This window comes from Oreochromis aureus, linkage group 23, assembly GCF_013358895.1.
Source record: "Oreochromis aureus strain Israel breed Guangdong linkage group 23, ZZ_aureus, whole genome shotgun sequence".
In the NCBI taxonomy this organism is placed as follows: Eukaryota; Metazoa; Chordata; class Actinopteri; order Cichliformes; family Cichlidae; genus Oreochromis; species Oreochromis aureus.
Window position 1 is genome coordinate 27,162,469 of NC_052963.1, and position 14,847 is coordinate 27,177,315.

At 39.5% G+C, this 14,847-nt stretch overlaps 1 protein-coding gene across 5 annotated transcripts in view; it reads right to left on the bottom strand.

Annotated features, from left to right (window-relative positions):
* The window catches only part of LOC116325035 (BCL-6 corepressor-like), a 65,534-nt gene that overhangs the window by 45,844 nt on the left and 4,843 nt on the right, over window positions 1-14,847 (bottom strand). For all 5 annotated transcript variants that reach the window (XM_039607219.1, XM_039607218.1, XM_039607217.1 and 2 more), the window contains one exon: window positions 4,971-5,050. In XM_039607219.1, the coding sequence (XP_039463153.1) occupies window positions 4,971-4,973 (3 nt within the window). In that variant the 5' untranslated portion in view covers window positions 4,974-5,050. The remainder of the gene's footprint in view (window positions 1-4,970; window positions 5,051-14,847) is intronic.

Sequence of the window (14,847 nt, forward strand, 5' to 3'; positions counted from 1 at the left end):
TCTAAATGGTTTTCATTCTTATCTGACCAATGTCATTCAATAATTTGGATATTTTAGTTATTTTAGATATTTAACATCTTAATTTTCTCCTGGCTTGATTACTATAGCTCACTATAGCTCATGTCTTTCTCAAACCTTCCTCTTCCGTTGGCCCAGAAATGTTGCAAAAATTAGGTGGTGCTTATAACTGTGCCACGTTCTTATTTTAAATCCAGAGGTGAACACTAGGGCTGGGGATATGGCCTAAAATCCATATTGCGGTATAATTTGAAGCATGTGCAGTAATGATATATATTGCGATATATTCTATTCTTCAGTATACCATATTTTCTGCACTATATGGTGCACTTAAAATTCTTCAATTTTCTAAAAAATCGACAGTGCGCCTCATAATCCGGTGCACCTTATGTATGCAGGGCTCGCAAAATCGCTAGCCCGACGTCCCGGGGCTAGTGATTTTTCCAGTCGGGCTACCAGAATCTATCTCAGCCCTGCCCGTCGGGCTATCATAGGAAGGGAAAATATATGTCAATGCTTTTGCATTCTTTCGAAAATGTAGCTGAGTAATTATGTCATTGGCATCGATGAGCCACTGTCAATATATGACATATTGAAATCGCGTTTGAATTTGTGCTTGTTTTTTGCTTTCACTTTCACTTTGGGATCGCGCGAACGGTGTGTAGAGAGCGGCAGTACTGATTGGTGAGTGACGATTAATTGCGCACCAATTCCTCTGACATCGTCTTATCACTCATTAGCTTACTATTCAAACGTAACAAGTGAAATCTCCCACAGCAAGCTTAAACATGTGAGAGGTTGATTGCGCAGAGAATCGCTGACCGTTATGTAAGTACGTGTGTAAAAGCAGCAGGATTTACGCCGGTATTTTAGTTCTGCTGAGCCAAATAAGACAGGTCAGGGTGAAGAAGGGACAGCCAAATAAAAGCCTACCACAAAATGGAAAAGTTATGACAAATCAGACTATGAGGCAAAAAGAAAGCTCAGCTTTTTTGGTTTCATGGACAAAAGAATTTCTGTGGCTGGAATATGACGAGCTAAATAACATGATGTTCTGCCAGGTGTGTTGTGAGTTTCATTTCATTTGAGTCGACAAGCGCCTTTGTAACTGGGACCAGTAATTTTAAGAAAGACCCCATCAGAACCCACGAGAAATGCAAGAAATGCATTATTGCTCAGTCTGCAATATCTTTCCCAGAACAAACAGCAATTGCAAAAAACATACTAAAAATAAACCAAGCACAAGCAGAAGTCCTGAAAAATCTTTCAAAAGCGTACTATGTTGCAAAGAGTGAACTATCATTGTCAAAATTTAGCAGTCTTTGCAAACTTCAAAAAGCAAATGGCTTCGATCTTGGTTCCACTCACCCCTTACCCTTGACTTCAGTGGAAATTTCAGATTCAGGATCTGACACAGACTGATTCATGTTGTACACAGTTTTTACAAGTTCATAGAAATTTCTGTTCAATTAGAACCAAGTATTTGAGTTGATGACTGTGATTTTTATACAGTTGTTGTGATTTGTATTTTAACAACTTTCTGATTAATTTTTGTTTCCGTTACAATATTATACCTTAATGTATAATATTGTAAAGGAAACAAAACATTAAAAAATTGCTCTCTTTTTTATTCGGGCTACTTAAATTTTTTTTGGGCTACCAAAAACTGAAGAGTGCCTGCCCGAAGGGCTACCAGAGATTTTGAAATTTTGCGAGCCTTGGTATGAATTCTGGTTGTGCTTACTGACCTCAAACCGAATTTATGTGGTACACGGCGCTCAAAAATCTGTCAAAAATGTTTTAGTAAAACTTTGGTAAGATACGAAGCCGCACCGCTTGGTGGATTGTCAGAGCATTACAGCTACTGTAGTCAGGAGCCTCGCGGAGTAATCTGGGTCCAAAACTCTGTCCGCTTCAGGTCCCAAAGTCAAACGAACACTACAACATAACTGAGAGTTAAAAACTGTCTAAATTCTTTCATCTTTAATAAAATTATCAGCATTGCTACTTTACTAGGTGTAACAATTAAGTTTAACATCCAGGCATCCATGAAAACAGATTTTATTAAATTTAATGGAGTTAGAAGTTAGCAGGATGTTAGCTCGCTAGTTTCCATCTGACTGAGAGATTTCTGAAAAAATTAAAATGTACAGCTCTGCTGTCACTTCCAATATAAATGAAGACAGAAAACTAAACAGCAGTGACTTTTTTAGGGTTACTGAAGTTGGGCTAGCTGGCATTTAATGATGTGCTATGTGATTGCTAGCAACACAGCTATGTTAGCATAATGTAAACACAGTAAAGCAGAGGATGATAAAAGTTAACGGGAGGGTTCCTGATGATTAGGGACAAATGCAATCACATGGCAAGATGGTGTAAACTGACTAAACTTAACTCACGAGAACAACTGAGATAATCCATCCACAATACGAGGTTAGTCATTAATATACTGCAACAACATGGGAATAGAGCAGCTGCGAGAGAATTCAACATTAATGAATCAATGGTACAAAAGTGGAGGAAGCGCAGTTCTTGGCTTTCCTCATATTCCAAAATGTGCTTCGTCTCTTCGCTATTACTGTCGCCAGGCATAATTTGCAGATTATATTTTTCTGCTTAACATCCGACTGCTTAAACCCAAACCAGGTGCATATGACCTCCTCCTCCTCCCCATGCTTGCAGCCGCTGCGATGCTTTCGACCAAAACAGGCGCAGCTTGATGACACCATCAACATGCGCTATCGCGGTAGAGCAGTACAGTCAAAATCTCTACCGTTGGCCAAATTCATATCGTTTCTACCATATACCGTTTATACCGCCCACCCCTAGTGAACACACTTGAGGTTGTAGCGCCTAAACTTTGGACTAGCCTTTTTCTGCCGATAAGGTTGGCTGTTTTTATTAAACGCGCTCTAAACTAGGGCTGGGTATCGTCACTGATTTCTAGAATCGATTCATTTCCGATTCACAAGGTCCCGAATCGATTCGATCCACGATTCGATTCAATTCGATTCGATTAAATTCGATTTGAATCTGGGAAATTTTGACAGTCAGAAATATTATAATTCAGATCAGTACATTGACATATTTTTGTATCTATAAAAAGGAAGCTGACACACGCAAGACTTTATCAAAGTGTGAGCGTCACAGCAGATGCCTTTGTGTCAAAGTAGCTGAAGATAAAACAGAAAAACATGAAGGTGGTTTTCCTGGCCTGGGATTTTATAAAAATATGTATCTGCAGTACATCAAAAACGAAAGAAAACCATTAATCAACACATGAACATTACCTCTGACGTTACAGCGGTTTTATTAGAGACACGGCTAAGCGTTTTGCATTTTGCATAATTTTAAAAAGTTTAAATTTGTTCAGTATTGAACGGCAGAAATTAGGTTTTCTTTTCGGAAGTATGTAAAACGAAAAAAAGGAAAAAACAGCGGCCGACAGCGCTGTAAACAACAGTAGAGTTGTGCGTAACAAGCAAGCGAATAATGCAGAAAACAGTACAGAGAGAGAGAGAGAGAGAGAGCTGTGCATGAAGTGTGATTTTATCGTGGGTGAAGCAAAACAGTAAAAGTCAGAGGGAATTCATGACGAAGCGTAGTTTGGATCTTCTTTTGCTGCTGGTTCGGTCAGTATTGTTTGGAGAGAGATAAAACTAACAGCTTTAGAATCAGCGCAAAAAGGGCGTGAACACAAAGCGCTACCCGCCGAAACATCACAATCAGCGAGCTGTTGGCTTTCAGCACCGACCGTGTCCGTGCAGTTGTTGTGCCAGAAAGTGATTGCCGTCCGCGGGAACGCGCGCATACGCTTAAAGCTGCAGCGCCCGTCGGGTGAGAAAGGCGACATCTCACTGATTCTGATCCGCGGGTCCGTGCTGTGTGTTTACGTCCTTGTGCAGAATCCGTGTACCTGCTCTCATTTACTGTCTTAGCTGTTTGGTGGTTGTTGAAATTTTGTGAGGTTTCACCTGAGATTCTGGCGTTTCGGGCAAAATAAATTTATATTAAAAAATCGATTCAGGATTTTAATGAATCGATTTCACGTTATCCAAGCCAGAATCGATTTTAATCGATGAATCGATTATTAAAACCCACCCCTACTCTAAACGGCACATATTTGCTTGTTGCTGAGCTGTGCTACAGTGTAGAGATGTACGCAGACATCGACAGACATATACCAACAAACAACAACAAAGCAATGCCACAAGTTCAGATCTTTCTCTGAAAGAGTTGCTGCATTCACAAGATTTTCAGAACATGTAACCTCGAACTTAAAGTTGAGGTCAAGGTCACCGATATTTCAAGTCATCTGAGAATTTTAGTAGCTGCATCTATGGCATCAATTTAAAAATTATACTTGACTTACTGTGTTCACAAAGCTGGGCATCCCCATCGCCCACGGGTGTGCTGAAGACAATATGCAATCAGCCTTTCAGGTGTGAGGGAAAATATGCAATTTTTGATTTTGTTAATGTGAAAAAGCTGGCTTGCATCTGTAAATATATCTAAAATCACCAACTGTTGTTCTTGTTTTTTGATGTTTTACTTTGGTAATTGTGGTCAACTTCCTTGAAAATTCAACTCAATAAATAATTAACTTCTAAAGAGTAACTGCCAAACAGTTACTCTGAAACCACTGAGGTCATGGCACAGACTGCTATTTCATGTCACGACAACTCTTGGAAATATTGGCTATAGTAGCCTTCTAGGGGAACAACAATCGACCAGTGGATCTTTGTTGCTTATCCAACACTGTAATTTATGTTTCCCGTCTCCCATCTATTGTGAATACCAAACTCAGACTTTCTCTAAAAATCTTACATTAAGTTGAAAAAGTTCCATCATCATTTCAACTTCATTCTGCATGGAATGATTATAACTCAGTCTGTAGGTGAAGCTCAGACAGCTCAGAGGAAAATAAACTTGAAACTGAACTTTAACCTCACCATGCTGCGGGCCTGCCTTCCGCTGGTTTCTGCTTCAGACGGAGCCGTCTGCCTCGAGGACGCCGCTCAGCCCACCATGTCTGCAGACGGAGAGAAAAACCACATGAGAGCAGGTCAGACTGAAACCACATGAGGTTTCTGCAAAGAAAAAGGTCTCACTGTGTAACACAAATCATTTCCTTTGACATTTTCACTACATTTCTTTCTTTCTTTTTAACCAGAGCAGGGATACTTCAGAAAACAGTCTCCGTTTGACTTGTCGTACACACTTTTACACACACTTTTACACACACTTCTTTGACCACATAAAATGCCACAAATTTTAACCTCTGTGTTTTAATTAAGCTGGTGAAGTAAAAGATCAGTGAATTCATAGAACTGCTTTAAATATAAAAACTCCAGAGATCGTCATGGATATTTATTCATCTGTAGTGCTGTGCAATTTGTTCAAATGCCTGAAAAACATGAGTTCAAACAGGCAGGAGTTGTTGCCTTCTTTTCAAGTAAGAACTTCGCATAAAGTTTGGAAGCATTCCAGCTGCTGTCGTACAAAAGCAAACCTAATGAAGGTCTGAGGAGACGATACTTTGATAAAGTGAGCACAGGTGTTTGGAGGGTTGTGAAAAAAGTCAGTAGCATTTCACCTGTATGGGAAGCTTAAAATGTACTGGAACATCTGGTTTAACTATGTATTTTGCTTTCTATTCACATCAGGCTTTTGTCCATGTCCATGTCAGATTTCACTGAAAGTTCTTCAGTATTGAAACTTTAAATGCGCTCAATCAGTTACACTCATACACAAGTTAATCTGAAGAAGATCTGAGAACCAAAATGTTGAGTAAAACACCAGGTGGTGATCTGTTGACAGCTCAGCACCTCTCTTTATCCACGTATCCAAGAAATATGGCTCCAGGTCTGATGATATGATTACAAAATCAGTCATCGATCCGATGGGTGTACAGGTGCCATGTGGACTTATGAATACCCTCATTATGGATAAGCTGTGGTTAGCACAGAAGTTCAATAACAGAACACCAATAGGGGTACAGATCAGACAGGCCATTCCTTTCATTCACACCCTTCAAGGCATAACCATCAATGCCCATGTGAGAGTTGAACAATAGAGTCCGTAGATGTAGCACTCTCCAGCACTCCACCCAATGACTCTAAGAAGGCTGGGTACGCTGAACTGTTGTTTGGTGCACAGGCATAAACAACATTCTCTTACTGAAGGCAGACCTGGGGACCACAACAACATAGCTGTTGGGGAGAGAGGGGAAAACCTCTGTCAGAGAGGTGACTTTCTGATCAAAAGACAAATGTTCCAAATTCTACAATAATGTCAATAGATTTTTTTTATGCATCTGAGCTACAGTGCTGTGCAGAGTGTTGAGACAGCCTTCAATCCTCCAAGTTTTTCTTTGGCTGTTTTTGTTCAATTGTTTTTCAGTTCAGTCCTTGTACCTGACCATTTTCAGAGGGGTGTTTTTAGTTTGTTTACCCACTTAACACTGACCTATGAATCATTCCAGAAGAAAGGCACCTGGTTCAAGGGCTGAACCAGTTTTGTGTCAACACATAACACACACATCTTAAATTGTGTCTTTGGTTTAGTAGCAGCATGTCACGAAAACACATAATTTCTTCCCATTTATTGAATGGCTGTAACATCTGAATCTTGAAAGAAGCTGAATCTTGTAAAATGCCAAAAACAACAGTCTGATAGACATAAAATAGCGTTTCTGCACCAACAAGTTGATTACCAAAGAACTATTAGCTGAAAGCTTGGGATATCTCAGCATGGTGTGCAGCGAGTACTTACAAAAATTTGAGGAAACTGGACAATTGGAGGACGAAATACGAAGTGGCACATCACAAAAATAATTAAAAAAACTACCTACAGCAGATATACAGTATTTGAAAGTTATGTTCTTTAGAAACAGCAAAAAAATCCAGAAAAGACCCAACACAGGACCTGCCAGATGCATCTGGACCTTCAGCTAATTCATCTACTGTTCACTGAAGCCTCATCAGAATGGTTTCAGTGGAAGGAAAGAAGCCATTCTTAAGAAAGGGAAATGGGGAGAAAGGGCTAAGGTATGCCAAATTATACAAGAACTGGATTTAAAATCAGTGGTAACAGGTCTGATAGAGTGATGAATCCAAGTTTGATATTTTTAGGATCAAATCATCATCAGTATGCACAGAAGAGGTCCAACAGTGTCTACAGCCATCTGTAAAACATGGTGGAGGCTCTGTCATGGTTTGGGGCTGCATTTCAGCCAGTGGTGTTCGGGAGCTTTGTTAAAATTGCTGAATTATGAACACAGAAAAGTACTGTGAGATTTTAAACCACAGTGCAATTTAATTTGGAAAGCATCTGATTAGCAACAGCTTCATTCATTTTTCAACATGACAATGATCCCAAACATACTGTTAATGCAGTAAAAAAACATACCTAGATAGAAAAACATACAATGGAACCCTATCAGTCATGGATTGGCCTCCCCAGAGCCCAGACCTCAACATTGTTGAAACAGTGTGGGATCATGTTGACAGAGAACAGAACAAAAGGCAGAAACATCCAAAGAAGAGCTTTGAATGTCCTTCAAGAAGCCTGGAGAACTATTCCTAAAGGCTACTGAAAGAAATTATAAGCGTGCCTATAAGAGTTCAGGTTGTGCTGAAAAGTGAAGGTGTAAAGGTGTCAAGGTTGCAAAACAGCTGCAAGCTGTGTTCATGCAGCTGAAGTGTTGCCCAAATGTCTGCTGAATAATGTGAGCCCACCTGCACCTCATGATTTGATTGTACTTTCACTCATAAAAGGTTAAAAAATGTAAACGAGTTAGGGAAAGTCAGTGTAGTCTGGTGCACGGTTTGGGCTTCATTTCAGCTGCGCTGACAGTGAAGCACACACACTCGCAGACACACACGCCGCTCTCTGTCTGCAGCCACATAACGAGGCTCGACATCTGTGTGTGCGCGTGCACGTGTTTTATCGCCCAGCCGGAGGACTGATAAGGCACGTCGCCTCTTTTCCCGAGGAACTCATAATCCAGCGGAGAGAGAAAACGTATCGGCGCTGCTCGGCAGACACACGCACAGAGCTGCCTGACGAGCTGCCACACACACACTCGCACACACACAGAGTAATTGATGGCTGTTAGGGAGCTGGGATTTCAATAACGGCTCTTATCTCCAGACCGCTGAAGGACAGCTGTGTGCGTATGTGTGTGTGTGTCTGTGTGTGCACAAGTGCGTTTGAGTGTGTATGTTCATGTCTTTGTATGCTTGTGTGCACACATTGCAGTACAAAAACCGTCAAAGTGAGGACATCGTGGCTGCTTCAGACTTGATATTAGTGTTCACGTTAGCCTGGGAAAGCGTTACGTCATGTGTTGCCCACACAGCTGGATCTACTCACTGGAAAATTTATCGGCACAATTTGAGCCAAATTCTCAGAAGAGGAAGAGAGTTTTCTTTCATGTTTTTTAGATCTGTATTTTGAGTTTGTGCGTAAAAACATGATGATTTACTTTTCACAGTATAAAAAAACTGTTTTTAACAAAAATACTCCTTATTTTTCTTGGTCGTCTCTTATCTATGTATTATTTTCCATATCTCAATTGGGACAGCAGCATTGTGACGTCTTTAAGCCTTTATCGGGCAAGACATGATCTTCAATAACTTCACTGGACATCCAAATTAGCCACCATCCCCTCTCTGAGAGGTCGTAGTGTCACATGAATTTCTTGTAACCATTTACTGAAGATCAGGCTACGTCACAGACTCTAAAGTAAAATAAAATTTATAATATCTTCCAATAAAACTCTGTGACTAGTCTATAAATGTTGAAATACTAAAACATCAAAACGCACAGTAAACTTACATAGGGTACAATAAGCCAACGAACAAGTTTTAATATTTTTTCCTAGTAAACATATTAAAAATCTTTTTTTTCCCATGTACCACACCAGATCGTTTCTTATCCAAATTATTCTATAATTTCTTCAGGACTTTGTCCCCATAATCAGGTGAAATGCAAAATATAAAATCTACATCAACACTTCAGAAGCTCAAACTTGAACTAGCCGTAGCAGTGCTGTTAGCATTATGCTAGTAGACCTTAAAATGTTATTGGTTGGCCCACATGTCAAACTCAAGGCTCTGCAAACAAACCTGGGCCTTTGTAGATTTCAATTCAACCCACCAATGAACTTAGATTTGGACTATTTTTACACTCAAAGACAAGACTATGATCAGTGACACTTTACCTTTTCATTGAAATGTCTGACAAAATAATAGAATTGTATCCTTTTTAGCTTTTCCACGATGAATTTTCTTATTCTCCATAGTGCTGGGAGTAGCTAGAAGTGATGATGAAGTTATTTTTTATTCATGTTTTAGAGATTTTATGTAGACTGTAGATCTTTACTCAAAAGGGTGGATCAAGTATGACTGAAACTGACTGATCTATTCAATTCTTTGTTGCTCTATATGTGACAATGCATCAGCAGCAGGAGGGTCTGTTAGGGTTTGCTAGTATTTCACCTCTGCTACATTAACAGATTTTTTGTTTGAACAAATTTTTCATTGGGGTCAGGTGAGCGGGACAGACTGAAAAATACCAGTGTTGGGAAGCTTTTTATTGCACTTCCAGTAACATAAAGTGTTGTTTTTAACCTGATCTTCTCCAGTTTCTCTTCTCCAGTTTCTATCTGCTCCACTCTGTGTGTGCGGAGGTGCAATCACAGGGAGAGCAGGGAAAGAAGAAACTAACAAGGCTCACGATACCAGCAGTAAAGACTCCCACACTGAGCTGAAATCTGACCAGTGACAATGAATTAGCTAACTTTACCAAGTTAGGAAAGCAGTGTTTTAGTGCAGCCTGGTGTTGCTTCAGAGATAAAAAAAAACGATTTCCAGCCTCTTCCTCACAGTGAAGAATACAGATGACCTTCATTCTACACTGTCAGAAAATATCACGTTTCCCCCTCCAAAGTCTTGGCAGTCAGCAGACACAGAAAGTAATCATTATAAGTAATCATTAATTTTTCTGCTGCTAGGTCCAGGTCCAGATCACAGGGGCAGCAGACTCAACAAAGATGCTCCTCCTCCAGCGCTCCTGGGAGGGCACTAAGGCGTTCCCAAGCCAGCTGAGAGGTATAATATCTCACGTGTGTCCTGGGTCTGCCCCGAGTTTTCATTCTGGTTGGACATACTCAAACCCCTCACATAGGAGGCGTCCAGGAGGCAACCTAATTAAATGCTTCAGCCACCTCAGCTGGCTGCTTTTGATGTGGAGGTGCAGCAGCTCTGCTCCGAGCCCCGCCTGAATGATTGAACTCCACAGCCTGCATCTCCAAAGGAGAGCCAGATAGCCTTCAATGCCCATTTCTACCTCCCATATCTGTGATCTTATTATTTCAGTCACCATGAAAAGCTACATCACAGGTGAGGGTGACTTAGACAATGATGACTTAGACCTAAGGGGGTCTGCATCAGCAGATACCTGAATCCAAGTTATGTACACTGGATTGTGAATGGAAAAGGTTGGGTTTCTATGTCCTTACATTTAAGCATTTTAATGCGCTTTTGAGACTTCTGCATCATCAGTGTGATTTTTCCCCTCGAAACCCAAACCTAATTACACACATACATTAAAAAATACATTTTTAAGGAAAAAATGCTAGATTTAGTAAATAAGATACAAATTAAAAGTCATTTATGGAAATTAAAATGTAATTAATTTTTTTTTTTTAATTTGTCAGATGGTTCAATAAATTCTCAATATTAAAAAATTTCAGGCTTTAAGGGGTTAAGAGTGACACAGTACAAGAAAAACAAGGCTTTTATGTTGTTGTGAATTAGCTATTCTAGCTGATTCTCTGAATAAGATGTTATACCTGGAATCTTCAAGAGCCCTGTTTGCTTTTGTGAGAAAATCTGATGAACACCAAAATTACTTTGCATTTCTCAGCCACATAATTTTCTCTTAGATGTTAAAATCTCAAAGATAATGGAAACTGCAAGCCTTTCTTAGAAATATTATGTAATATTTCCAGCCAAATTGGAGCTATTTTTTAAAGAAAGTCTCGAGAAAATGCAGCATATGACAACAAAATGCACATTTGACATTTATGTACGACTTTTTCAGAGCAGCTTCATCCTTCCTTCCTCTTTATAAGTTACTCTTTCAAACTAAGCACATTTAAATTGCTGCTCAGATGAACTTAAACCACTCAGACATTTTTAGTTATGGCGTGAGTGTATCTTTCCTCTTTCAGCTGCCTTCAGTTACCCATATATGTTTTGAAACATCTCTAAAATCTCTCCCTCCTCTCATTCCCTCACAGATGTAGATGTTACAGTTGCGAACGTCAGCTCCAGATTGTTGTGTTTGCAGCCAGCTGCACGTGGAGCTCCTCTCTCAAACTCCTGATGATCCAGCTGTGCTGCTGGCCACCGAGGCTAATCTGAGCTGCAATTTTCTGGACGGATTCATTACCTTCGTGCTCTCCGCTCGGCTTTGTTTTAATTTTACGAGACGAGAGACTGAGATGAAACTTTAATGACCCCTGCAGGGAAAACGCTGTTTATTTAACCTGGATTTATCTGGACTGCCCTGCTGATCGCTGGGAAATCTCTCTGGTAATGAGAAAGGAGGAAATAAAGTCCCTTTAAAAGGTGCTAAAATCATCTTTAACCCTCCTGTTTTAACCTCAAACTGAACGCGATAGCTAAACATAAGGATTGATTTTCATTAATCGATTCTACCAGGATCTAAAGATCACATTCATCTTTTTAGATTTCGATGCCTGGTGCAAAGCAGTCTGAAAGAGCTTTTTTTGACCTCAGGATTGCAAGAAATACAGAAAAAGGCATGACAGCTGCATAACAAAAAGCCGCATGGGATCAAATGAAGGCCATGTCCAAACTAATATGTTTTTGTTTAAAAACGCATCTTTTTCTCTCTGTTTTGGCCTTCCGTCCACACTGAGACGGCGTTTTTGGTCAAGGAAAACTGAGCTTTTTAAAAACACTCTCCAAAGTGGATAAATTTGAAAATGCCGTTTTCACATCACAGTGTGGACAGCGAAAACGGAGCCTTTCAAAAACGATATCACATTTTAGTCATGTGATGTGACCAATTCAACTAAGATGGCAATGGCATTTTACAGCAGTTATTTTGTTTGCGCTCAATTTTGACAGCCCTATTAAAAATTAATATCAGTGTACATGCTTCAGATAGCTTTTCTTCAAAGACGACGGAATGTTTACTCAGAGTTGTTGTTCAGCAACTTTGTACTCTTGTGTTACTCGCAGCAACAACTCCACCTCATTGTCAGTCCATTTAAAAAAACTCGGTGCTTTTCCCATTTTGCCGCAACGTTTCAAAAAGCCGGAAAGTAAATAAACGGCAGACGGAAATGACGCAGGTCGAAACGTCGTACGATTCACGCATCCGCAGTACTGCAACGTAAACGTTTTCAGTGTGCATGAAAACGTTTGAAAACGATTGTGTGGGCACAGAGCATTTTTAGACGAAAACACTGTTTTCAAATTTATCCAGATTAGTGTAGAAGTAGCCAAAAATCTACTTTGCCCAAGATTTAAATGAGTAGCTGCAAAGAGAATGACTCTGCCCCCAAAACTGGATTTCTTTCACTGAAGTCTTTTTCAGAAACACAGTGGGAGGTCTGGAAATATTAGGACAGAATGAAGACCAGAAAAAAGAAACAGCTGAAAGTCCAGGAAAATCTTTGTGAAATTCAGCAAAATATGTGACTTCAATTAAGGTTCCCTAATTGTTTTTAAAACTGATTACTGGTGTATGTGACTTCAGATAGTGACGCTCGATTATGGTAATAAAAAAAATAAAAAAATCATGACAGTTATTCTGGTCAATACTGCGATCACAGTTACTTAAAGACTTGTTTTTAAAAAAGAAGAAGCCTTGTCTTTTGTAATTAAGTAAATTTCCTTGAATTTTAATTATAATTAAGCTGTATTGACTAACTAAACAAATAAATAATTAAATCATTGTGAGCTGACCTAAAGCTCACAACGGGGGAGAGAAGCTGACTTTCACATTCTCTTCCTTTACATTTTCCCGAATGGGTGGAATGTATTATTGCAAAACAGAATGTGGTAGAATAATCTCAACCGGCTTATTTTAATAAGTAAATGAAGACAGAATTACAGTATTAAATTTAGCTGATTGCACAGCTCTACCAGACAAGGCCTGAAAAATGAAACTTTAGAAATCAAAACTACAAAGATAATCAGTTAATTAACGAAACACAAATAAAAATGACTAAAATAAATGTTCAGATGAGTTTAAACTTTGAAAAACTCTAAAAAATAAACTCTCGCAGCAATTATGGCTGTAATCCGAGTGCAGACGGTTGGACACATTACATAAGCGATATTTTTACACTCTGGGAGCCTTGTGGGTTTTACATGATTTAGGAAGAAGTACTGAAGTGTCGCAGCAAACTCAGAGCGTGAGTCATTGCAGGAACACAACAAGAGATAATTCACTGGGCTGAGAGAAATATTCTGAGAACGTGACACTGAAGAAAATCAAACAGGGATATAAAGACGCGCTGACTCATTTAATATTAAACAGCATGTGATTTCTGCCACTAGGGGTCTCCAAAGCAACCAATACGACATATCTTACTGGTGTTGGAAAGAAGCACGGGATTATGGGAGATATTGTTCTCAAACCCTTTGCCAAAGAAATCTGGTGCAGGCTTAACATCACGGTTTGTTCAATCTAAATAGCCACATCTGATGATAGTTAACGTATTGCCAGTTTACCTTATGATGACCTGACAACTAGCAAAGATACTATAGCTAATGTAAAACACTGAATTTATTTGTGGGTAACTGGACAAATTTTCCAACTGGTCGGGGCTCTGGGGAGGCCAATCCATGACTGATTGTTTTCCCTCGTGTGTTTTTTTTACCCAGGTGTGATTTTACTGCCTTGCAGTGGGTTTCAGATCACAGTAATGCTCAGAAATGCCAGCGGTGTTGTTACTCAGATCCCCAACACCAGTGGCATTTCAATCTTGTTTTTTTCATTAAGTGGCTTAACAACAACACCAACAACAGCAACAACAACAACAAAAAAGACTTTCCTCTGAAAATGGTCAGTTACAACCCGCTGACTGAAAATAAGTGAAAAAGCAGCCAATGTCCAAAGAAAGAGCTTCACAAAGACTGAAGAACTTACAGCTGCTAGGTCTGGTTGCTTGGAAGCAAAATATAAAGACATGAGATGTGTCTCAATCATTTTTCACAGTGCTGCATGTTTGGAAATGTTTTGACGTAATCATAGACTGTGGGCAAGCAAGTTGACACACTCCATCGAACGGTGTCGCTTCTTTTAAACCACTCACATTAATCCAGTCAAATCTTGTGGCAAACACCGAGGTCAGGTAAAAAATTCCATCATCACTTAATTTAAGGCTGATATTGGCCAATGCTCTGTGTCAGTAAATAACCAAGGCCGATGTATTGGTATTATAACTGGCAAAAATTGAGCCTGTCCCCCCAGTTTGATTCTGTGAAAAACATATGAGCTGAAGATTTGATCAGCAATCAGAAATTAACCCCACTCTCCTCAATCGCAATCATGGAATTATTTTGGTTTTCAAGAGGACCAACCCAGCAAATTATAGAACAAAAGGATGCCTGGGTTAAACATCTCTGTATAAACAAAATTTAGCTATTAAATGATCCACATTCAAAAACACACTCCAATTTCAATTTCCATTTCTAACATTGCTAATTTCAATTTTCAGCACCAATTGACTGGACAGCACTCTAAAGACATCTTGGCTGGTGTTTACTGAAAGAGAGACTC